Here is a 26,313-nt window from a genome sequence, read left to right on the forward strand (position 1 = left end):
TTCTGTCTCAACTCCACCTTCCTGCTCACTCCCCATATCCCTCGATTGCCTAAGATCAAAAATCTGTTTAATCGCAGCCTTAAATTTCTCAATAAATCAAGAATCCACAATCCTCAGAGGGTAAAGAATTCCAAAGATTCACATCCCTCTGAGTGAAGTAATTTCTCATCTGTCCTAAATGATCAGCCCCTCATCCTGAGACTGTGCCCCCATGTTCCAGATTCCCCAGCCAGGGGAACAACCTCTAGTGTCTATCCAGTCAGGCCCATTCAAAATCTTTTATGTTTCAATGAGATTACCTTGCATTCTTCTAAACTCCAGAGAATATAGGCCCAATTTACTCAGCTTCTCCTTATAGGACAACCCTCTCATCCCAGGAACCAATCCAGTGAACCCTTGCTGTACTGCCTCCAAGGCAAGTATATCCTTTCTTAGATAGGGAGACCAAAATTGCACAGAGTACTCTAGGTGTGATCTCACCAAAGCCCTGTACAACTGTAGCAAGACTTCTTTATTCTTGTACTCTAATTCCCTTGCAATAAAGGCCAACATGCCATTTGTCTTCCAGATTGCTTGCTGCTCCTGCATGCTAACCTTGTATGAGCACTCATGATTGGTGATCAACATTTCAAAGTTTTATGTCCTTGAAAAAATATTCTGTTTTCCTATTCTTGCTACCAAAGTGAATAACTTCACATTTTCCTACATTCCTACCCATTCACTTAACCTTTCCATATCTCTCTGCAGCCTTTGTGTCCTCCTCACAGCTTACATTCCCACCTAACTTTGTATCATCAGCAAATTTATATACATTAAACGAAGAGACAGAGTGTATCACTAATACAGATGATAAATAGCTGAGGACGCAGCACTGATTGTTGTAGCCTGCTGCAAGTGCTACTAGCTATCCTGCTGACTTGAAAATACCCTGTTTATCCCTACTGTCTGCTTCTTGTCCATTCACCAATCCTCTACGCATGCTAACATATCACCCCAATTCTATGAGCCTTATCTTGCGTATTAACCTTTTGTGTGGCACCTGATCAAATACCTTTTGGAAATCCAAGTATATTAAATCGGCTGGTTCCCCTTTGTCTATCCTACTAGTTACATCCTCAAAAAAAAAACTAATATTTGACAAACATGATTTCCCTGTCGTAAAACCACATTGATTTTGTCTGATCATACTATGATTTTCTAAGTTCACTGTTAAGACTTCTTTAATAATAGATTGCAGAATTTTTCTGACAAATGATGCCAGGCTAATTGGTCTGTAGTTCCCCTTTTTCTCCTTCCCTCTGTTCTTGAATAGTAGTGTTACATTTGCTAACTTCCAATCCATTGGGATCGTTCTAGAATCTAGGGAATTTTAGAAACTCAGAACCAGAGCATCCACCATCTCTGCAGCTACCTCTTTAGAGCCCTAGAACGTAGGCCATCAGGTTAAAGCCTGACTGGGGTATAAAATTAAAACCCGACCCGACAACAGCCAACCCAAACCAGAGTCCTTTAGTTTTTTTAAATGCCCGACATGAAAATAACAAACATATTTTTGAAACAGAAAAAGGTCATAGACTAAAACAAAAATACAAAACAAAACAGTACAGTCCAGCCCAACCCACCTCGAAAGCCGGACACAAAATACAGACCCAACCCGAACCAGACACATGTAGTTGGGTTTGGTCGATTAGCCAGGCTTTACATCAGGTCCTGGGGATTTGCTGGATTGTGGTCCCTTAGGTTTCTCCAATACTTTTTCTCTGTTACTATTAACACATTGGTTACCCTCAATTTCTGGTATCTAATTTATGGCTTCCACTGTGAAGACAGACATAATATTTGTTCAACATCTCTGCCATTTCATCATTTCCCATGATAATTTCTCCTGTCTCTGCCTCTAAGGGACCAACTTGAGCTACTTTTTTATTTTTGTAAAAGCTCTCTTGTTTTTAGTTTTCTAACTAGTTTTTTTCCCCTCATCAACAATCTTTTGGTCACCTTTTGATAGTTTCTAAAACATTCCCAATCCTCAGGCTTACTACTATTTCTTGCAACATTATAAGCCTCTTTTAATTTTATACTATCCTTAACATCCCTAGTAAGTCATGGACGGATCTTTCTTGCTGACTTTGTTTTTTTTAAAAATTGAATGTATTTTTGTTGAACATTCTGAATATTTTATTTAAATGTTTTCCCACTGTTTATTTATTGCCTACCTTTTAGTCTATTTACCCAATCAACTTTAATTGGTTTCAATTTTAAGATTCTTGTTTATGATTGAAGTATGTCACTTTCAAACTTAATATGGAATTCAGTTGGATCATGATCACTTTTTCCCAGCGGATCTTTTGCCTCATTACACAATACTAATCTAAGATAGCTTTATCCCTAGCTGGTTCCATCAGAAAACTGTTTCAAAATCATTCTACAAACTCATCTTCAAGACTATGTTTGACAATTTGATTTGTCTGGTCTATAAGTGCCCCAAAATTATTATATTGCCGTTCTTACAAGCTCAAATTATATCTTGTTTAATACTCTATCCAACGGTATAACTACTGTTAGGGGGCTTATAACCTACTCCCAGTGTTTCCCTAATCTCCACCCATACTGATTCTACTTCCTGATCTTCAGTTCCACAATCCTTTCTCACTACTGTCCTTATGTCATCTTTTACTATCAGGGCTACACCTTCTCCTTTTCCATTCTGCTTGTGTATGCTGGAATATTTATTTTCCAAGCTTGGTCACCTTGTAACCCTGTCTCCATAATGGCAATTAGATCTAAACCATTTACTTCTTTGTGCCGCTAGTTCATCCATCTCATTCAAATGCTTCTCACATTCAGATAAAGGGCCTTTAATTTTTTTTTTTAATTATTTGCAAGGACCTTATTCATTGATGCACCTGTACCGTTAAACTCTCTCCCTTCCTGTCCCACTCTGCTTACCTTTACCCAAATGGTTCCACTGCTCTATTGTCTCAACTTTTCTCTTTAGATTTCTAAATCTCCCTTCACCTGAACCCTCCCTCACTTTTTAGTTTAAAGCCCTAACCACAGTCCTAGTTACATGATTCACCAAGACATGATCCCATCCCAAAGGAACAGCTACCTCTTCCTCCAGTACTGGTGCCAATGCCCCATAAATCTAAACCCCTTCCTCTCTTTGAGCTATGTGTTTAATTCTCTAATCTGCTTGACCCTTTGCCAATTGGCGTGTGGCTCAGGTAACAGATTACTACCTTTGAGGTTCTGCATTTTAATTTGGACCCCAATTCCTCAAATTCTCAGATCATTCCCAAGTTCTACCTATGCTGTTGGTCCCTGCGTGGACCACAGCTGGAACCGCTCCCTCCAAGCTCATCTCCAGCTGCAAGAGGTCTCTTACCCTGACAACGGACAGGCAACACAACCTTTGGAATTCCCAGTCGTGGCTGCAGAGAACAGTATCTATTCCGCTGACTATACTGTTCCCTATTACGACCACATTCCTTTACACTCTTTTCCCCCTCACCCACTTGAGATGCTTCCTGCACCATGGTGTTATGGGCAATTTGCCCTTCCACCCTGTAGTCCTTGTTCTCGTCCACACATGTTGGTCAAAGACAAGGGTCAAGGCTCCTCCATCACTGCATCCTTGGTCCCCATACCTACCTGATGTGCAGTCACACCATCCTGTCCCTGACCATTGATCAACCCCTAAAGTTCTACTTAACCAATGGGGTGTGAATGCCTTCTGGAACAAAGTGTCCAGGTAACTCAACTCCTCCCCGATGCCCCGCATTGTCTGCAGCTCAACAACTCAGACGGTGACAGAAGCTAGGTGTTTAAGATTTCAGAGCAGTGTCAAAAGCCTAGGCATTGAGACTGAGGAAGTCGTTGTGGATTTGTCCAGATGTGTGGCCTGCAGTGTGATTGGAATCACTAAAGAATGAAATGAATACCATCAGTTGGGGGGGGCAGAGATTGGCATTATAATTTTTAAAATATCTCACTCCTCCCCTCAAAAAAAATAAACTTTAAATTTGCAAATGTATGCGGCCGTAGCAAATGAAAAGCATTTATCACTCCAATTGTGTATTTTACCAAGGATTCTCAACCAGAGGTCCATAAATCCATAGGTTTCACAGGGTCCTTGGAAATTTCCTCCAATTAAATATTCAGAAGACTGAAGCCATGGTCTTTGGTCCCCATTAAAAACCCCATTCCCTAGCTACCGACTCCATCCCTCTCTCTGGCAATTGTCAGAGGCTGAACTAGACTGTTCACACCTTGGTGTCATATTTAACCGAGATGAGCTTCCAACCACATACCCACACTATCACCAAGAATGCCTATTTCCACCTCCGTAACATTAGCTAACTCTGCCCCGTCTCAGTTTATCTGCTGCTGAAACCCTCATTCCATGCTTTTGTTACCTCTCGTCTTGACTATTCCAATGCACTCCTGGTTGGCCTCCCACATTCTTCCCTCTATAAGCTTGAGATCATCCAAAACTCGGCTGTCCTTATTCGCACTATGTCCTGTTCACCCGTCACCCCTCTGCTCACTGACCTACACTGAATCCCAGTTAAGCAACACCTCGACTTTAAAATTCTCACTTTTGTTTTCAATTCCTTTCATAGCCTGCCCCTCCCTAACTCTAGTCTCCTCCAGTCCCACAACCCTCAAAGACATCCACACTCATCTAATTCTGGCCTTTCGCGCATCCCCAATTTTAACTGCTCCATCATTGGTGGCTGTACCTTCAGCTGCCAAGGCCTTAAGCTTTAGAATTCCCTCAATAAACCTCTTCGCCTCTCTTTCCTCCTCCAAGATGTTCCTTAAAATCTACCTCTTTGGTCAAACTTTTGGACAACTGCCCTAATATCACTTTATGTGGCTCAGTGCTAAATTTTGCTTTATAACACGCCTGTGAAGCGTCTTGGCATGTTAAAGGCACAATATAAATACAAGTTGAAGGTCGTTTATGGAAGACAATGAGTTTTGCATGGGTTGTTGTCTCCCACTCCCCCAGGCTAATTGGGGCTGTTCTACTATCACCCCTTTCTGCCATACATCACCGGTGGCAACTGTAACCCATTTAGTTCAAACATCCCACAACTATTTAAATCAGCAAATGGCAGCTCTGCATGCGCCCCTACACTGCTCCTGTTTCAGATTTGAATTTGTCATATTTTTGATATCTACGTGATCCCGACCGTCAATCAAATGAAGGGGAAAAAAGATAGGCGGCAACTACAAGGAGGAAGGGAGCTGCTGAGGTCAGTGAGTCTTTGTGGAGGAAGAAAAATGGAATGTCAACATTGGGAAACTATTGAGATTGGGACATATGTCAGCAAAACTGAAACTGCGTGCAAACTCATTTAAATGTGGGGAGGGTGGTGGCGTAGTGGTAATGTCACTGGACTAGCAACCCAAAGACCCAGGCTACTGCTCTGGGGACATGGCTGCGAATCCCACCATGGCAGATGGTGGGATTTGAATTCAATTAATCTGGGAACTTTTTTTTTAAAAAAAAGCTAGTTTAATTGTGACCATGAAACCATTGTTGATCGTTGCAAAAACCCATCTGGTTCACTAATATCCTTTAGGGAAGAAAATCTGCTGTCCTTACCTGGTCTGGCCTATATGCGACTCCAGACCCACAGCAATGTGGTTGACTCTTAAAATGCCCTCTGAAATGGCCTAGCAAGCCACTCAGTTCAAGGTCAATTAGGGATGGGCAATAAATGCTGGCCTCGCCAGTGATGCCCACATCCTACAAATGAATAAAAAAAATTCTGCACTGTCTAATCATTCCCCGTTTTCTCCCCAGGGCAGTCAGCATCCTTGTAACTATATACAATATGACTCAACACTCAGCAGGAGAGAAAATGGGGAATGATTAGATGGTGCAGAAGGAGGAGACCCAGAAGGGGCCGGGGGTGGGGGGTGTCAGGTGATTGGGGCTCATGTGGTGAATTAGCAGCTTTGGTGGGGGCCGGGGGGCGCAGTCTGTCCCTAACCCTACGCAGTCCCATTCACCCAGTGCACTGACTAGGTGCAAAAAAAAGACACATTTATATAACACCTTAACGAGCACAGAATGTCCCAAAGTGCTGCACAGCCAATGGGAATGCTTCATTTTTTGAGAAGTGTAGTCACTGCTGTAATGTAGGAACCATGGCAACAGTTAGGGTTAGGTTTAAGGTTATGCACAGTCCAACATAGCTTCAGCAGAGTGTCCAGTCCAAGTCACTGCGCCATGAAGGAGGAAGAACCACAAGTTAAATGTTCAGTGTTAATGGGACGAAGGAATGACTGCACGAGTCTGATGACTGGTGTTACAGGGATGGGGAAATGACTTAGTCAGGCTGGAGAGAAAGTGCCCAAGAGGAGACCTATTGGTGTGCGCAAGATAGTAAATGGAATGGGAAAGGTAAATCCAGTAAACTACTTTAAACTCCAGGAGCAGCATCACAGCAATGCAGTGAAGTCACTCCGTGTACAGCACAGAAACAGGCCATTCGGCCCTACATGTCCATACCAGTGTTTATGCGCCATAAGAGCCTCCTCCCATCCTTCTTGAGCTAATCTTATCAGCAACTTCTTCTATTTCTTTCTCTCATTTATCTAGCTTCTCTAACTGCATCTAGAAGACCGTCTGAACCATTCCTTATAGTAGCGAGTTACACATTCTAACCACTCTCTGGATAAGAAGTCTCCCTTGAATTTATTAGTGACTGTTTTACAATCCCTAATTTTGGTCTCATCCACAAATGCAAACATCTAGTCGACGTCTACCCTGTCAAACCCTTTCATAATCTTAAAGACCTCTTTCAGGTTACCCCTTCAGCCTTCTATTTTCTAGAGAAAGGAGCCACAGCCAATGGAGCCTTTCCTGATGAGTATACCCTCTCAGTTCTGATTCATCTTTGTGAGTCTTTTTGTATCTTCTCCAGTGTCTTTATATCCTTTTATCTAATATGGAGGCCAGAACTGTTTACAGTACTCCAGTGTGGTCTAACAAAGGTTCTATACAAATTCAACATAACTTATATGCTTTTTAATTCCGTCCCTCTAGAAATGAACCCCAGTGTTGGTTTGCTTTTTAAAAAAAAATTAAGCTGCGCTTTTAGTGATTTGTGTATCTGTATCCCTAGATCCCTCTGCTCCTCTACCCCATATAGATTCTTACATTCCGAACAGCGTATGGCCTCCTTATTCTTCTGACTGAAATGCACCACTTCACATTTATCGAAATCGGTCAAACCAGGTAAGGACGGTAGGTTTCCTTTATTAAAAAGGACATTACAGACCAATTGGGTTTTTACAACAATCCAACAGCTTCATGGTCACTTTTGCTGATGCCAGTTTTTCAATTCCAGATGTTTTTTTTTTTAAATAACTTCATTCAACTTCTCAAACTGCCGAGGTATTTTTAAAAAGTGGTTCTCAGGATGCGGGTGCTGCTGGCAAAGTTGCCATTTATTGCCCATCCCTAGCTGCCCTTAAGAAAGTGGCAGTGAGCCACCTTCTTGAACTGGTGCTGTATGTGTGATAAAAGTGTTCCTTCAGTGCCATTAGGGAAGGAATTCCAGGATTTTGACCCAACGGCGATGAAGGAATGGTTGCGAGAGTAGTGGGATTTTAACTTACATTCACTGGATTACAAATCCAGTTACATAACTACTACACTACCGTACCCAATCTGTAAGCTATCTGGTGATCAAGACTATTCTGTTTTGCCAGAAATAGGCAGAGCCCCACGTGGCAGAACAGCCATTCTCTCAATGTCACATGTTTGCAGGGGTCTCACTCCTGCCAGAAATCCAGGTGCACATTTTTCACCAACTCCCTGTCATCCTTTATGAGCAAACTGTTGCCTCCAGTTCCACAAATACCAAACACCCTCTGCTAACACTGTCATCGCAGAGACTCCATAGGGACAGTGGGCAGAGAAGGGAAACCTTCATTACAGATATTGACGAACCTGCCATGTTTTCACAACAAACAGAAAATACTGGAAATACACAACTTGTGTTTACAGCATCAGTAAAGAGGAGAAAGTACAGAAAATAACCTCTCAACCAGTATTTTCAGTTTCTTTTTATCAGAGCTAAAGGCCAGCTCGGGTGTGCAAATGAATCCCAACCCGAGCCCGACCTGGCTTGAGTCCTTTCATTTTTTCCCGTGCCCAACCCGACCACTGGAATGTTCAGTTAACCTAGCTTCCATTTTTCACTTTTTAAGCTTGTGCAGATAAACAAAAACTGTAAATGGACTTGAAAGGTTGTTTAAAAAGTACATTAAGATTGGAGCCATGTACCGGAGGTAGTGATAGAGTGTTTCCGACCCAGCCCGTGCCCGAATCCGGAAGAGCAACCTGACCCGAACCGGACACGTCCCGGCAGGTTCGGGTCGGGTAGCCATGCTCCAATCAGAGCAAAATCATAGCTTGGCCTGTTTGAAATCCCGCTTGTTGTCCATCCACAGACTCACCAGCAGGAATCCCTGGCTGGTGCCTCCCCTCCCTGTCAAAGAGGGACACAGACCAAGGGCGGCACAGTGGCGCAGTTGTTAGCACCGCAGCCTCACAGCTCCAGGGACCCGGGTTCGATTCTGGGTACTGCCTGTGCGGAGTTTGCAAGTTCTCCCTGTGTCTGCGTGGGTTTTCTCCGGGTGCTCCGGTTTCCTCCCACATGCCAAAGGTTGATAGGTTAATTGGCCATTATAAATTGCCCCCAGTATAGGTAGGTGGTAGGGAAATATATAGGGACAGGTGGGGATGTGGTAGGAATATGGGATTAGTGTAGGATTAGTATAAATGGGTGGTTGATGGTCGGCACAGACTCGGTGGGCCGAAGGGCCTGTTTCAGTGCTGTATCTCTAAAACTAAAACTAAAAACTAAACCATTCGAAGCTTAATTGTTGCCATTTCAGCTGTGGTCAGCAAACTGAGCCAAGATTTGAATGGTGCAGGGTGGGTGATCAGACCTGGAATCCTTCCTCACTTGTAAGGAGCAGGATCACACAGGATGATCAGGCACTGACCAAGTTAAGCTGCAACTCAGTACATGGCCTACGGCAGCACACGCAGAGAGATTACAACCGCACAATAAAGCACTGGCACTTACGGGCCGCAAGTGGCTGCTTGGGAGATTGAAGACGTCCGCCATGGCACAAGCCATCTCATATTTGGTCATTTGCTCATTCCCAGACCAGTGGAAAACTCCGTTGATCGAAGGGTCCTGTGAAGAGGCAAACAGAAAAAACTCTGAATGAGGATAAGATTAAAATCTAAAATTCAAATTCACAGATAAGTCTAGAATAAAGCAGCTAGGATCAGTCAGCGATCATGAAACTAGTGGATCATAAAAACCCATCTAGTTTACCAACATCCTTAGGAAAGGAAATCTATTGTTCCTGCCTATTCTAGCTATAGGTTACTCCAGCCCCTTAGCAATCGGACTCTTAACTGCCCTAGCAAGCCACTCAGTGGTCAAGAAGGCAACTCATTACCACCTACCCAAGGGCAATGAATGCCTTAGCAGTGACACCCACATCCTGTGAATGAGTAAAAAATGGAGGCAGGGAGAGAGAGAAAGGAAGGAGAGAAAGAAAGAATGTTTGTGGAGGTGCACATACTGAATGACTGACCTAACAATTGAAAATTAAGTGTTTTACATTAATCCACATAGAAGTCAATAAAAAAAAAAATTGTGAGGACAGCATTGCTGAGATAAGTGACTTCTTGTGATGAAACCCTGATAGCACAGCAAGTTCAGAGGTCCTGTACTAGGGAAGGGTCCACACAAACCTTACTTATGCTTTCACTTACACTGGAAAGAATGGCCGACTGGACAGGGTGGGCTGCCTGTAGCAGGCAAGTGGCCCATATGTCGTTGGTTAATCAACTTTTACACACATGCCTAATGTGGTCCATCTCACAACTCAAAACTTAAAACTTAAAACAACCTCACAAGTGAGGAAGTTGCATTCATAGAGCACCTTCACATCTCCTACTCTACTTCCAATAAACTTAAATGCAGGCAATCATGGGAGCCAAATTATAGCAAGATCACGTAAATGACAAACAGGCTGAATCAGGAGTTTATTATTTCATTTCAGTGATGCTGCTTGAGGGTTGAAGTGTTGACCACGAGAATATTGTGCTTCTTTCTGAATCTTTTACACCCATGAGCTGAGAGTTATTTGGGCCACAGTCCAATACCTGAGTCACTCACCACACATGGCTGAGAATCCAGAAGTGGCTAACTGAATTTCTGATCAGTGAATAATAAATGTGTAATAAGCATCGTCAACTCTGATCTCAATACACATGCATGCGAACTTCCACCATTTTGTACATTGGTTGGTAAAATGCTAAGAGGAAAGCAATGTGTGAGTGTTTTCTGATCGCTGTGAATTCTTTACTTCCTTGGTTACTGAATGGTGGTGGATGTTTGTCCAGTAAAGATACACCTGTGAACGAGATTTACCTGTATTGTGTGTAAGGGGATTTCTACTAAAATTGGTGTGCGGGCAAAAACCATGTCACCATTTCAACACCTGCGGTTAAGCAGTGATTGCTATTGGGCAACACTGGCTTAACATCTCATCCAAAGCACATCACTTCATGCATGCACTGTAAAGTCAGCCCAGATTATCTGAAGTTCCTGGTGCCAGGTTTGGAGGCGAAAGTACAACTAATTTCTCCAAGGTCACACTTCACCTGCAAAGCTCACGAGGGGTTTCGTGAATCTTTTGTGTGCTGGTTATTTTGCTACAAGTGAGGAAAGAAATTCTCAGTTTGTGGGAGTTGAAAAACACTCGGAACTAGGAATGAGAAAAACACATTGCTGGATAATAACACAAAATTAAACAGGCTTATCAAATTTGAATGAAGCCTATCCGAGTGCTTTAAACTGGTGTGGGTAGTTGCTGCCAACGGACTGTGCCTACTAAGCGTACCTGTATTCTGCGCTCCGACAACTGTCTGCACACTCTGGCCACATCAGCAACATGTGTGGGGAATCGCTGCTGCCAGTGGTCCATGCAGGCCACTACATTATGGCACTGCACTTTTTCAAATAGTACAGTGACTGCACTTTCCTCCAGCTTCTCTACCTTGCCATAAAGGATCGGAACTCGGAGCACCGCAGCACCTGAAATCCAGAGAACAGAGACAGTCAATGCCTCCCTACACTCCACACATTGAATACCCCACCCAGCACTGTACAGCCAGACAGAGAATGCCCCCTCCCCACCACTGTATGCAGACAATGATCGGCTTCCACACCTCCACAATATGCACAGTGACCACCAACCCGCACCTCCCCACCCCCCTCCAACCATGTCCAAAGACAGTGAACACTCCCCTACACTGTAAACAGAGACAGACAGTGAACATCTACCTCACAGCACTCAATTAGCAAGTTAACAACCAAAAAGATAATCTCAAGAGTAATGAGATACAAAAGCAAAACTGATGTGGAACACACAACGACATCAACTTGCATTTATCACAGTATCGTACAACAGAGAAAAGGGCCATTTGGCCCTTTGCGCCTGTGCTGGCGTTTTGAAAGAGCTATCCAATTAGTCCCACGTACTCAATTTTAAATTGTCTTTCACATACAGTATTGGGAAGCGGAGACAAGCAGAAGGAAAAAACTGGAGTCAAAAATACTATGAAAAAAAAATGGCTTTTGAAAGGAGGGATGGAGATTGCGAGGGCAAAGAAACAGTTAAATGACTGAACGACCATCCCCAGTTGACGGAAAGTGAGGGGGTAGGGGTGACGGGGCTAAGTAATCTGAGCAGAGGTCTGAGACGTACAGTTGGAGAAGCTCACAGGAGTCAAGATGCAGATCAGCCACTGATTGGCAGAATAGGCTCGAGGAGCTGAATGGCTTCCTCCTGTTCCTTTGCAAAATGGAGGAATCAGGCTGAAAACCAAAAAGGCTAAGGGAGCCAGTGGGTCTCAGCAAAGATCAGGGGTGCTCAGAACATGAGATGGGACTCAGGCTGCAAAGTACTGGATAACATTAGGTTTGTGAACGGTGGTGGGGGAAGGAGTACAGAAGAAATGCACCGTTGAAGTGACGATGCGGATTACAACTTCAACAGCAGAGCACGAGGGAGGGGCATGTTTCAGAGATGGCTACATCCAGGTTTGGTCAGCTCAGGGCGGCACAGAGGACGATGGAGGTACTCAGGAAAAAGCTTTGGGAACAGACAATATAATTGGGCTTGAAAGACAATTCAAATGCTCTTCTGGAGAAAGATTGAGTTGAAGGGCACAATGAGAAGACAGTCTGTGGGGTCCACACCTATTGAAAGTGGAACAGAAACGCTGGTCTTAATGGCATTCTGTGCTCCTTTTTTTTTTAAAATAACCGCCCTCCCTGTTTTATCACAGCTTTATCCCAGTAATCCCTAATCTCAGGATCCTGGAGCCAACCACAAACACTGCACGTGGGAGCTGGATTCCCGCCTCACCTGGGTGATTTTGCAAAACCACCCTCTCTCCTTCCAGTTTGGTTTTCCCGTACAGGTTGAGGGGGTTCGGGGTGTCATTTTCTCGATAAGGAGGGTGTGATCCATCAAAGATATAATCTGTGCTCATGTAGATCAGGAACGCTCCAATTTCAGCTGCAAGGAATGGAAACAACAGCTCATTTTTTTTTTTAAAAAAAAGGTAATTATAACTCATTTCAAACTGGTCAAATTCTGCTCATTTTACTTTGACTTTGCAGGAGGGATTATTTTTTCCCCCACTTTCTCCTCCATCCCTCTCCTGAAGGCACAGATCCTTGTTGGGTACAGCTTCCCAGGGCCCCTATCACCAAGTCTTTTTTTTAAATTATTCGAGCTGCGGGTGTGCGGGATGCTGGCAAAGCAGATGCTTACTGTTCATCTCTAGTTGCCCAAGAAGGGGGTGATACAACTGAGTGGCTGGCTAGGTTATTTCAGAAAGCGATTAAAGGTCACAGCTATCCCATTGGGGGGGGCAGTAGTATAGCAATGTTATTGGACTAATAATCCAGAGGCCCTGACTAATGCTCCAGAGACACAAGTTCAACGGAGCATCTCCTGACAATGCAGAGCATGAACAGTGCGATCGCTGATGTCATCAGTGCATCCAAACGTTTGCCAGCATTAGTCTGCGCATGTGCGCATCAACGTCACCACGCAATGACACCAGATGTAATACCTCACCCCTCAATGGCCGCAATTGCCGCATCCATTCCCCCCCCACACCAGTATACCGCTTCGGCTGCTCCCTCCCTCACTGCTTGCTTCCCCCCGCCCCCGCCTTGTTTGCTCACTCCCAGTCTCGCTGCTTCCCCCACACCTCAGCCAATCGCTCCCCACCTCACCACTGTTCCCCCGCCCACCCCTGCTCCACTCAGCCACTCACTCGCTGCTTCCCCACCCGAAAAACGGCAGGGAGCGAGCGAGCGGCCAAGGGGCACCAGAGCCACACGGGGAGCGAGCGAGGGAGGCTGGGAATGAGCGGCCGAAGCGACAAGGTGGGGGAGCAAGCAACAAGCAGACAGGAGTTGGAGGGAATGGCGAAGAGAAGTGCGATGGCAGGAGGGAGCAGGATACTGTTGGGGGTGGGACGGAAGGCGGCGATCGCAACCATTGAAGGGGGTTGGGTTTAATTTTTTTGTGACAAATCGAGCAGCGTCATCTTTATTACTGGCAGATGCCTAAGACGTCACAGTGACGTTTCAGTGGATGAGGCTGCATTTGCACACGTGCCAGTACTGTGCCACCTAGGGCAAACACAGCCCAAGTTCAAATCTCACCCTGGCAGCTGGCGGGATTTAAATTAAATTAATACATCTGGAATAAAATGTTAGTCTCATTAACAATGATCATCAAACCACCAGATTGTCATAAAAACCCACCTGGTTCACTGATGTCCTTCAGGGAAGGAAATCTGCCCCCCTTACCTGGTCTGGCCTACATGCGACTCTAGACCCACACAAATGTGGTTGACTCTTAATTGCCCTCTGAAATGGCCTAGCAAGCTCATCAGTTGTAGGGGGCTCAGCACCACCTTCTCAAGGACAACCAGGGATGGACAATAAATGCTGACATTGCCAGCTATGCTCACATCCTCGGAACGAATAATAAAAAAAAAAACTGGCTAAGGACAACAGAGATCTCAAGTTCAAATCCCATCATGACAAGTTCAGAAACTGAATTAAGTTTAAAAAATCTGAAATAAAAAGCCATTACCGGATCATAGAGCTGTCAGATTGTTGTAAAAATCCAACTGTTTCACTCATGTCCTTCAGGGAAGGAAACCTACCATTTTTACCCAATCCTGGCCCCTATGTGAATCCAATCTAATACCAACATGGGTGATTCTTGTCTGCCCTCTGAACTGGCCCAGCAAGACATTTTGTATCAAAACCTGTTACCAGCGGTTGAAGGAGACGGCCCACCACCACCACCTCAGGGCAGATAGGGATGGGCAATAAATGCCAGCCTTGCCAGTGATGCCCACACCCCAAGAATTAATTTTAAAAACCCGGCTGAGGACTTTGAAGAAGTTGTACAGCTGTCCTATAGACATTCCTTCAGGAAGGAATGATCAAGAATTATTAAGCATACGAGCCCACAAAGAGCTTTAATACCTGACTCCTTGGCTATGCATCCCGATGTGCTTACATTCAACTGCCTGACATATTCGGGCTGACTCTCCACGACATCAGGTCTCCGCTCCGCAGCACAGTGTATAACAGCATGTGGCTGTAATGGGATTAACACAAGACGTACAGTCAGTTTACAACACATTTCCAGCACCGTTCCTGAAGGTATTCCTACAGATTTTAACAGCACAGCTTGATTTTATTTTTCACGGAAGGCAGGGAAAGGAATGCTGTTTATTAAAGTAAGAGAACAGTAGTTTGGGACAGAGACTGGGGAATCCATGACAGAATGATCCTAGGATGGACAATGGATGAAGGAAGCTTGGCCGGTCGAATGCTCTTTCTCAAGGAAGACGACAATTTGTTTTTAATCCGAGAGTGTAAATCAAGAATCAACAATGTGTCACTACAGTCTGTGCATAAAGCTAACAGACACACAACCTGTCTTCTTCCTTCAAGTTATTTCTTGTTACATTGTGCTGGGGAAAATGAAGCAACAACTCACTACATATCATGTCAACAAACACTCCTAGGGGAGTTACAGCACGGGTTAGATACAGACTGAAGCTCCCTCTACACTGCCCCTAAACACTACATGATGAGCCAATGATTTATATCCCATGAGTAGTTTAATCCATAAGCTCATGATCAAGTAGGAAACAACTGTAGCCCATAAATTAAAATATACTATAAACTGAATAAAGATTCAATAATAAAATTGCAAATCCAAGTACCATGGAATACGTTTAATTAGTTCACTATAAATAAATTGTCACGCTGTTATACAACACCCTCACAGCTATAACACAATGAATTGTACAACTTGCCATTGCACAGCACAAGAGTCCTACAATTATATCCACTAAGAGTCTGGTGTACAGCAAGAATGCCTGTAAGTTAGTAGAAACATGAAAACAGGAGGAAGTCATTTAGCCCCTCAAGTTTGTTCTGCCATTCAATGAGATCAATCCAAACTGCTATCACCCTTTTTATGTATTTCCTAACTTCACTCCTAAAATTTCTGGTTCTAATTTTTGGGCTACGTCCCCTAGCCCTAGACTCCCCAACCAGTGGAAATAGTTTCTTTCTATTGACCCTATCTGCTCCCTTTAACATCTTGAAAACTTTGATCAAGTCACCCCCTTAACCTTCTAAATTCCAGGGAACATAATCTTAGTTTATCTCCTTGTAGTTTAACCCTTGGAGACCAGGAATCATTCTGGTAAATCTACACTGCACTCCCTCCAAGGCCAATATATCCTAAGGCGTGGTGCCAAAACTTAATGTAGTTTGCAAGGTGTGATCTAACTAGGGCAGGGGAGGGGGTGAGGTTAGGCACTGGTATCAGGATTGAAAAAGTGGAGAAATCAGGCAACTTTTTTTCCCCTTTTTGTTACAACAGAGGAGCCTGCACGGTGTTTTGACAGAAATATTTAATGTTAATGACTGGGATAAAGAAGATAGAAACAGAGTTCTCAATCGCTGGAAATAGTCTAAGATAAAACACATTAAATGGAAGAAGTTTAGAAGAAAGCAGAGAAACAAATTTTACATCGAGGGCTGTGGAATGCACGACTGGAGTTCATAACTGAAGCAGACGCATCAACATCAAGAATAGATTGAGGGAAATGTGGAACAAAGGGATGTGGAAATATGGGAGTTACATGTGATTAGGATGCTGCTTGCAGGGAGGAGAAACAACCCTGGTTGGGTCGAATGGCTTCTCTTCATGGTGTAATTTCTAGGCAATTAGGTATCAGCCGTGGCTCAGTGGGAAGCATTCTCCCTTGTCTCTCAATCAGAACGCCATGGGTTCAAGTCCCACTCCAGAGATTTGAACACAAAATCCAGACTGACACTCAAAGTACAGTACTGAGGGAAAGCTGCACTGTCAGAGGTGCTGTCTTTCAGTTGAGACGTTAAACTGAGGACCCGTCCTCCCCCTCAGGCAGATGTAAAAGGTCCCATGAGGAGCAGGGGAATTCTCCCCAGTGTCCGGAGTCAATATTTTTCCAAGCAACATCACCAGAACAAATGATCGGGTCATTATTTCATTTTTGCATGTGGGATCCTGTGCACAAAACTGACTTTCACATTTCCTACAATGCAACAGTGATGACATTTCAAAAATATTTTGTTGGCAGTGAAGCAGCTTGGCAGGCTCGGTATAAACACAAATCCTTTCTTTCCTTAATTCCACGCAGCTTCTCTCGTCCACCATTCTGTGAAGATTCCAGGTGCGATAACATTGCTTGATGACATAGCTGATCTCAGCTGGGGAAGGCCTGATCATTAACCAACGGCCCTGCTGGAAAGAGCATGTTTCTGGGCATCGTGTGGAGAGAACATCGGCTTTGCCTGTGATGCCTTCTTAGTCAAATAGTCAGTGCGACTTCAGACTCACATCAAGGGTAGCCACATATGCAAGAAACCAGAGATTAACCAACACTGTGAACAGTGAGTCCCTCAATACAACAGTGAGTCCCTGAGGCCCGTCCCACCGATAGTGAGCCCCCGTCCTGTCCCAGCTAACAACTGCTTCACAGGACAAGTTAAACTCTCGGCAGAATGCGCTGATGCTCAATACCTTAAAATCCTGGATGATTTGCCGCACCGCCCCTGGATCCAGCAGGTTCACTTTTTCAAACTTAGGTCGAGCTCTCTTGTAACCACAGCCCACTGCGTCCCAGTCATTGTCCAGAAACTCCTTATACACAGCACGGCCGAGCAGTCCTGTTGCCCCAGTCACCAGGACACGTCTGTCTGGCACACAAGCATCCACCTGGAACAGAAGGTGCAACAACCACTCAGTCCTTTCATTGGTAGCAACACTCTCTCCTGAGCACGCCTATCCTCGCAGGACCCAGGCCAAGGCATCCTGAGGTTTTGAAAGGCATTATAGTAATGCAAGTTCTTTCTTTACACAGGTCACAGTATATACCTGTACTGAATATAGTGTTACTGTGTACTGGATTCGACCTCAACAACTTCCCTTACAACACTAGCATGAACATCCCATTCAGTATTTCCAAGTCAGGAGTGTGATGGCATGCTCTTCACTTACCTGTATGAGTGCAGTGCCAACAACACTCAAGAAGCTCGACACCATCCAAGACAAAGCAGTCCCATTGATCGGCACCCCATCCACCAGCTCAAACACTCACTCCTTTCACCACAGGTACATAGTGGCAGCAGTGTGTACCATCTAGCAACGCACCAAGGCTCTTTCGGCAGCACTTCCAAATCCAGGACCTCTACTGCCTAGAAGGGCGAGGGCAGCAGGCGCATGAGAACACCACCACCTGCACGTCACACATCATCCTGACTTGGAAATATTTTGGCTGTTTCTTTACTGCTGCTGGGTCAAAATCCTATAACCCCCTGCCTAACAACACTGTAGGAGCACCTTCACCAGACAGTCTGTAGCAGTTCAAGGCAGGGACTCACCACCACCTTCTCAAGAGCAATAAGGAGTGGGGAAAAAATGCCAGCCTCAACCGTGACACTCACATCCTGGGAACTAGTAACTTTTATTTTTAATTTCCTACACCAGCTAAACAGAGTAAAACTGACAAATTAGCTTCAGGCTATGTGCAGCTAGTTTTGTGTGCGGCACACTCACATAACTAGCTGGAACTAGATACAGGTGGCACAGAGCAATTCCATGCAAGCCCTCTGCAGCTAGCAGAGAGAAACTTTGATCCAGTCAGTTATGGTTGGCTCTGGATACAAGTCCCAGGGACAGGAGGATAATGTTCAGGTAACTGGTCCATATTTATCCTGAAAGCAACATCGCTAAAACAGATTATCTGGTCATTATCGCAGTGCGGTTGTCGGGATATTGCTGTGTGAAAATTATATGCTGCGATTCCCTACAACAGTGACCGCACTTTAAAAGTACTTCATTGGCTGTAAAGTGCTTTGGAATATCCTGAGGTTGGGGAAGGCGCTATGCAAATGTAGGTCTGTCTTTCTATTCTTTTAATTGAGGCCAAGTACCAACCTGAGGAGGAATACTCACATCCTTAAGCTGAGCCCGACTAAGTAATTCCCAGCAGTGCTGCCAGGTCAAAGGGAGAACGGTTAGACCAGCAAGAGAGGTGGGACAGGTGCAGAGAGTGGCAGCAGGCGGGGGGAGGGACAGGTGCAGAGAGTGGCAGCAGGCGGGGGAGGGACAGGTGCAGAGAGTGGCAGCAGGTGGGGGGGGAGAGGCAGGTGCAGAGAGCGGCAGCAGGTGGGGGGAGAGGCAGGTGCAGAGAGTGGCAGCAGGCGGGGGGAGGGACAGGTGCAGAGAGTGGCAGCAGGTGCGGGGAGGGACAGGTGCAGAGAGTGGCAGCAGGTGCGCGGAGGGACAGGTGCAGAGAGTGGCAGCAGGCTGGGGGAGGGGCAGGTGCAGAGAGTGGCAGCAGGCGGGGGGAGGGACAGGTGCAGAGAGTGGCAGCAGGCAGGGGGAGGGGCAGGTGCAGAGTGGCAGCAGGCAGGGGGAGGGGCAGGTGCAGAGAGTGGCAGCAGGCGGGGGGAGGGACAGGTGCAGAGAGTGGCAGCAGGCGGGGGGAGGGGCAGGTGCAGAGAGCGGCAGCAGGCGGGGGGAGGGGCAGGTGCAGAGAGCGGCAGCAGGCGGGGGGAGGGGCAGGTGCAGAGAGCGGCAGCAGGCAGGGGGAGGGGCAGGTGCAGAGAGTGGCAGCAGGCGGGGGGAGGGACAGGTGCAGAGAGTGGCAGCAGGCAGGGGGAGGGGCAGGTGCAGAGAGTGGCAGCAGGAGGGACAGGTGCAGAGAGCGGCAGCAGGCGGGGGGAGGGGCAGGTGCAGAGAGTGGCAGCAGATGGAGAATTGGAGAGAGCAGACGTTTACAAATTTTAAATGGGCAAATTAATCCGTATTTTGTGGAAGCTCGGCCAACAGTAGGCACAGTGGTGGTGAACTGAGTTTAGGAAGCTGCACAGTCATCCCCACTTGTACAATCAGCCTGACATATTCAATATGGACATCATTATGGCAACAAATGTTGGCACAAATACATTACAACAGGAAGTCAACTGGGCAGACAGGAAGCAAGATATTTTAGATTTATAGATCCCATATATGTGATTGTTAGTTCAGTTCCCACCTCTCCAAGTGAAAATTCAGACTCTGTAGCAAGTGTCCCTGTATCCTTCCAAATCTGGCATCTTGTGCAACTCCCACTTCTTTCGCTCCACCAGGTGGCTGTGCCTGGACCCCAAGCTCTGGAACTTAGCCCTAAATCTCTCCGCCTCTCTCTCCAAGATGCTCCTTGAAACCTACTCATTGACCACACTTTTGGTCATCTGTGCTAATATGTGCTTATGTGGCTCAATATCACATGTTGATTGATAACATTCCTGTAAAGTGCTTTGGAATGTTTTACTACATTAAAGGCACTCGGCAAATGCAAGTTGTTGTTGTGCCCTAGATTACACAGGATTCCTGTTGACAGAAACTGACGGGTCTGTGAGGACACTCACTAACAAAAAGAGGAGATTCACAGCGCCAGCTTGGAGAAGTTGCCAAGAGTTGTGGAAATATTAAGAACTGCATTTGAGAAGCCTGTAGACACACAGAACGGTGATAGCATAGGAGGTGGCCATTTGGCCCATTGTGTCTGTGCCAGCTCTCTGTAAGAGCAATTCAGCTAGTCCCATTCCCCCAATAGCCCTACAAATTTTCTCTTCAGACAATTCAATTCCCTTTTGAAAGCCACAATTAAATTTGCCACCACCACACTAAGGCAGTGCATTCCAGATCCTAACCACTGACTTCATCATCTCTAGTTCAACTGGAAGCATCTAAAAGCTGCATCACCAAAACCAAAGACCTATGAAGCAATGTTTTCATACAAGAATCATGTTCATTTAGCAATCACAACCTATTTTTAAAATGTGCACTTTGCAAATAGTGCTTAGAGTTCAGGTTTTTGACAAATAGGCACAATTTTTAAAGTGTGAAGTTAATAATCAAACACAATCAAAAAAATCCCCAAGGTTATTCTATATCAAGTATATAAATTGGTAAGTTGCATCTGAATTGTAAACAAGCTTCTATGCATTGAAGTTGAGAGTCGGTGTTCAGCTTAAAGTTCAGGAACTGAGAATCTAACCACAAAAAGTTCCCACATCCAGAAATGAGATTCTGGTTATGGGTTCAAGGTCGACTCCAGAGATTTCTCTGTTCACACTAGTGCAGGACTGATGGAGTATTGCACTGTTGGAGGTACCTTCTTTCGGATGCGACATTAAACCACCTGCCCTCTCACATAGGCGTAAATGTTTCCATGGCACTGTTTCAAAGAAGAGTAGCAGAGTTATTCGCAGTGTCCTGACCAATATTTATCCTTCAATAAACATCACAGAGAGATTATTTGGTCATTATCACACTGCTATTTGTGGGAGCTTTCTATACGCAAATTGGCTGCTGTATCTTCTATATTAAAACAGTGACTACACTTCAAAACTACTTTATTTGACAAAGTGCTTTGGGATGATTTTTGGTCATGAAAGATGTGAAACAAATGCAAGTCTTTCTTTTTAAGATTTAGATTTCAAAAGGCACTTGATAAGGAGGTGCCATATGAAAAGATATTAACAAGGCTTCATGGGGTTGGAGTAATATATTAGAATGGATTGAAGATTGGTTAAAAGACAGAAAGAGTCAGAATAAGTGGGTCGTTTTCAGGTGGACATGCCGTTACTATTGGGGTGCTGTAAGGATCAGTGCTTGGGCCTCAGCTACTTATAATCTATATCAATGGTTTAGACGATGAAGGGACTGAGTGTAATGTATTCAAGTTTGCTGACAATACAAAGGTGGATGAGAAAGTAAGCAGTCAGGAGGACACCAAGAGTCTGCAAAGGGATATCGACAGGTTAAGCAAGTGGGCAAGAAAGTGGCAGACGGAGTATAATGTGGGTAAATGAGGTGTTACTCACTTTGAGAAGAGTAGGAAAATATTTTTTAGATGGTGAGAAACTATTAAATGTTGTTGTACAGAGGGATTTGTGCGCCTTTGTACACAAAACACAGAAGTTAATATACAGGTACAAGAAGCAATTAGGAAGTCAAATGCCATGTTGGTCTTTATTGCAAGGGGGTGGGGGTTGGATTATAGGAGTAAGGAACTCTTGCTGAAATTTTACAGAACTTCAGTAGTGTATGTAGTTTTGATCTTAGACAGGGTGCAACGAAGGTTCACTAGATTGATTCCTGGGATGAGAGGATTGTCCTATGAGGAGAGATTGGGCCTATACTATCTGGAGTTCAGAAGAGTTGAGAGGTGACCTCATTGAAACTTAAGAGTCTGAGGCCTTGACGGAGTAAATTCTGAGAGGTTATTTCCCCAGGCTAGACAGTCTAGTCTCAGGATAAGGGGTTGGCCATTTAGGACCGAGATGAGGGGAAATTTCTTCACTCTGAGGGTTGTGAACCTTTGCAAATCGCTACCCCCAAAGGGCTGTGGATGGATGTTCAGTCATTAAACATATTCAAGCCAGAGATCAAATTTTTGGACACTGAGGGGATCAAGAGTCAGGGAAGTGGAGTTGAGGTAGATGATCAGCCAGGATCTTATTGAATAACGGAGCTGGCTCCAGAGGCTGTATGACCTACTCCTGCTCCTATTTATGTTCTCTAGCCACTTTCTTTTGTTCAATGCTCCTGACTTTAAATATAACAGATCATTCTAGCTCCAGATTCCTCTTTCCAAATCAGGTTAAGACACCCTCTCCACCTGCTCAGTCTGTTCACGACCATAGCCTGTTGGAACAGTTAAGAATCTGTACCAGTCACACTGACAGGTAAAGACAGTTGCACAATCCTCTGCACACTGTACCATCATGCCCTTTGCACACTGAACCATCATGCACACATCAACAGTCAGTGCTCTTCAAGTAATTGGATTAGAACCATCTTGAAACACTGCTAGAGAAAACTGATACCATTCTATATAAAATTTAAAATCCACCCATAATATCCTTCACCCGGGCTCAGGATGTTCCAAACACTTTACAGCCAATTAAATACTAGTTAAAGTGAGGTCACAGTTGTAATGTAGGAAACGTGGCAGTCAACCTGCACACAGCAAACTCCCATAAACAGCAATGAGATAATGACCTAATTATCTGATTTTTAGTGATGCTGATTGAGAGATGATTACTGGCCCCAGAACACCAGGGAGGACTCCCCGTTGGTGAGGATGGACAAAGGACGGCAGCAGATTAGCTGCCTGTTATATACCAAGAAAGTCTGGGCCGAGGGGAGACGAACAGGCACCAATACCCTCCAGTGTGCCCTGTAACCTGACTGAAACTAGATTTTACACCCAATGAGTCTGTACAACTGCAGTACTTTATCCTAAACTCTGCTGCCATATCGTAAATTGCACCATCGCCTATCACCGCAACCCCCCACCGTGCTCACTGGCCTACACCGGCTCCTGGCTTGGCAATGCCTCGATTATAAAATACCTCTATGGCCTCACTCCTACCCATCTCTGTAATCTCCTCAAGCTGTACATCCCTCTAAGATATCTGCACTCCTCCACCTCTAGCTTCCAACCCTGAATTCCATTGCTCCACCATTTGCAGCGTGTCCTTCAGCTGCCTAGGCCCTAAGCTCTGAAATTCCCTCGCTACTTCCCCCGCCTCCTTTAAGAAACTCCTTAAAACCTACTACTTTGACCAAACTTTTCGTCACTGTGCTAATATCTCACGTAGCTTGATGTCAAACTGTACTAGGTGACACTCCTGTGAAATGCCTTGGGACATTTTCTACATTAAAGGTGCTAGATAAATGCAAGTTGTTGTTCAATTCTGTATTCGAGAAGGATCCAGGTATTAGAGGGGGAAAAAAGGGGAAGAAACCCGACACTGTTCTTAAGGTATCGGAGTTGTGCTGAGTGAGGAGATTGGGATTGATTGCTACAGAGAACTGAAGGTACAGAGGTGAGATTATGCTCGATTCTAGATCTTTTAAGGGAATTGATCAATTATGGCTGAATAAATGTTCAAGAATATTCTATGATGAGAGGCTGAGTAAATTGGGTCTTTATTCTCTAGGGTTTAGAAGAATGAGAGGTGCTCTCATTGAAACATTCACGATTCTGAAGGGGCTTGACAGTGTAGACACAGGTTGTTTCCCCTGGCTGGGGAATCTAGAACACAGGTGCACAGTCCCAGGATAAGGGGTCAATAATTAAATACTGAGATAAGGTGAAATTTCATCACTCGAAGGGTTATGAATCTTTGGAATTCTCTACCCCAGAGGGTTGTGAATGCTCCATTGTTGAATACAATTAAGGTGTCTCATGGAAATCATGGGATATGGGGCGTGGGCGTGAAAGTGGAGTTGAAGCCGAAGATCAGCCATGATCATATTGAATGGCGGAGCTGGCTCAAGGGGTCAAATGGTCTACTCCTGAGCCTATTTCTTGTAATATTCATAAACTGTTGAACCGGAGACTGAATCTTAAAAGAGAAAAGCTGCTCAGACAGATTAGATTTAAATACTTAACACAGGGCTAGCGTGAATGTGTGGAATGGAGTGTCCAAGGAGGGAGTAGAAGCAGAGTGTTGGAAAACATATGGGAGGTTTAAACAGACACGAGGGAGTGTGCCAAAGCCCTCATTCGTATTCCATAACTCTGAAAGAATGAATACATACGGCAACTTCCACGACCTCAGAGTATCCGAAAGCGCATGACAGTCTATGAAATACCATTGACATGGAGTCACTGTTGTGATGTAGGAAATGCAACAGTTAGTTTACACACAGCAAGAACCCACAAACAGCACTTCGATAAATGATCACATAACCTGTTTTAGTGATGTTGTCTCGAAGATAAATATTGGCCCAGGACATGCAAAGAACTACCCTGCTCTTCTTTGAAATAGCAGCCTCGGGATGTTGTACATCCACCTGAAAAGGGCAATTGGGGGCCCCAGTCAAACGTCTCATTCAAAAGATAGCACCCTTGAAAGGCCAGCCCGCCCCCGCCAGCAGGGCGGCACTCCTTCAGTACTGCCCTCTCTCAGCGCCGCCCCTCCGGCAGGGCCCCGCTCCCTCGGCCCCGCCCCTCCGGCAGGGCCCCGCTCCCTCCGGCAGGACCCCACTCCCTCCGGCGCCACCCCTCCGGCAGGGCCCCTCCAACAGGGCCCCGCTCCCTCGGCGCCGCCCCTCCAGCAGGACCCCACTCCCTCCGGCGCCGCCCCTCCAGCAGGGCCCCTCCGGCAGGGCCCCGCTCCCTCGGCGCCGCCCCTCCGGCAGGGCCCCGCTCCCTCAGCGCCACCCCTCCGGCAGGGCCCCGCTCCCTCGGTGCCGCCCCTCCGGCAGGGCCCCGCTCCCTCCGGCGCCGCCCCTCCGGCAGGGCCCCGCTCCCTCCGGCGCCGCCCCTCCGGCAGGGCCCCGCTCCCTCCGGCGCCGCCCCTCCGGCAGGGCCCCGCTCCCTCCGGCGCCGCCCCTCCGGCAGGGCCCCGCTCCCTCGGCACCGCCCCTCCGGCAGGGCCCCGCTCCCTCCAGCAGGGCCCCTCCGGAAGGGCCCCGCTCCCTCGGCACCGCCCCTCCGGCAGGGCCCCGCTCCCTCCAGCAGGGCCCCTCCGGAAGGGCCCCGCTCCCTCGGCGCCGCCCCTCCGGCAGGGCCCCGCTCCCTCCAGCAGGGCCCCTCCGGAAGGGCCCCGCTCCCTCGGCGCCGCCCCTCCGGCAGGGCCCCGCTCCCTCCAGCAGGGCCCCTCCGGCAGGGCCCCGCTCCCTCCAGCAGGGCCCCTCCGGCAGGGCCCCGCTCCCTCCAGCAGGGCCCCTCCGGAAGGGCCCCACTCCCTCGGCGCCGCCCCTCCGGCAGGGCCCCACTCCCTCGGCGCCGCCCCTCCGGAGGTGCAGCGCTCCCTCAGTACTGCTCTGGAAATGCCAGCCTGGATTTTGTGCTCAAGTCTCTGGAACGGGCCTTAAACCCAAAGCCTGGAGAGGCAGAGGAGTTCAGCGTTGTCCCTGAGCCGGACACACTCTCTCTGTTGCCCGAGCTCGGGCCTGACTGCGCTCTGGTTGATTTCAGCCTGGGGCTCCACTAGGGGTTGTTATTGTTTGGCCCCTGCCCCAGGATTGGGAGCCTGCAATCCGCAGGCAGCGCCTAACCGCAGACGCTGTCCCAGGGCTGCTGCTAAGTTGGGGCTCAGGCTGAGTGGGTGGCTATGTATAGGCCGGGCTCTGGGAGGGAGAGCCGGCCTCCAGCTTACCTCCAGGAGCCGGACGGAACCTGGGGTGAAGTGGATCTTCTGCTCCTTCTCCTTCTCCTTCCCCACCATGACGGAGCGACACTACCATACCGGCCCCGCCCCTTCACCATGGCAACCGTCCTGTCTGACAGCACTACCAACCAATACGTGCAGCCTACGTTCCACCCCGCCAATTCACCATAACAACCGCCTTGATTGACGGCCCGTACACCAATCGGAGCAGCGGACGGACGCTCCGCTCATTGGCCCTTGCGCAATACACGTTCCACCAATCAAATCCTCAGTGAAACTCAGCCCGCATTGAGTGACGGGCACATTCACCAATCAGTAGTAAAGGCTCAGCCCCGCCCCTCCCTTGATTGACATGAGCTCCACCATGGTTCACAAAGATAATAAAAACAAGAAATGCTGGAACCACTCAGCA

The 26,313-nt window shown here is 46.5% G+C and overlaps 1 protein-coding gene across 1 annotated transcript in view; it reads right to left on the reverse strand.

Annotated features, from left to right (window-relative positions):
- The window catches only part of mat2b (methionine adenosyltransferase 2 non-catalytic beta subunit methionine), a 40,253-nt gene extending 14,259 nt beyond the window's left edge, over positions 1-25,994 (reverse strand). Inside the window, exons 1-6 of the mRNA XM_068043985.1 lie at positions 25,890-25,994; positions 17,242-17,436; positions 14,640-14,754; positions 12,487-12,639; positions 10,957-11,150; positions 9,120-9,233 (exon numbers count right to left, since the gene is read on the reverse strand). Of these exons, the coding sequence (XP_067900086.1) occupies positions 9,120-9,233; positions 10,957-11,150; positions 12,487-12,639; positions 14,640-14,754; positions 17,242-17,436; positions 25,890-25,958 (840 nt within the window). The 5' untranslated portion in view covers positions 25,959-25,994. The remainder of the gene's footprint in view (positions 1-9,119; positions 9,234-10,956; positions 11,151-12,486; positions 12,640-14,639; positions 14,755-17,241; positions 17,437-25,889) is intronic.
- Between the last annotated feature and the right edge of the window lie 319 nt (positions 25,995-26,313).

Source organism: Heterodontus francisci, chromosome 12 (genome assembly GCF_036365525.1).
Source record: "Heterodontus francisci isolate sHetFra1 chromosome 12, sHetFra1.hap1, whole genome shotgun sequence".
Classification (NCBI taxonomy): domain Eukaryota; kingdom Metazoa; phylum Chordata; class Chondrichthyes; order Heterodontiformes; family Heterodontidae; genus Heterodontus; species Heterodontus francisci.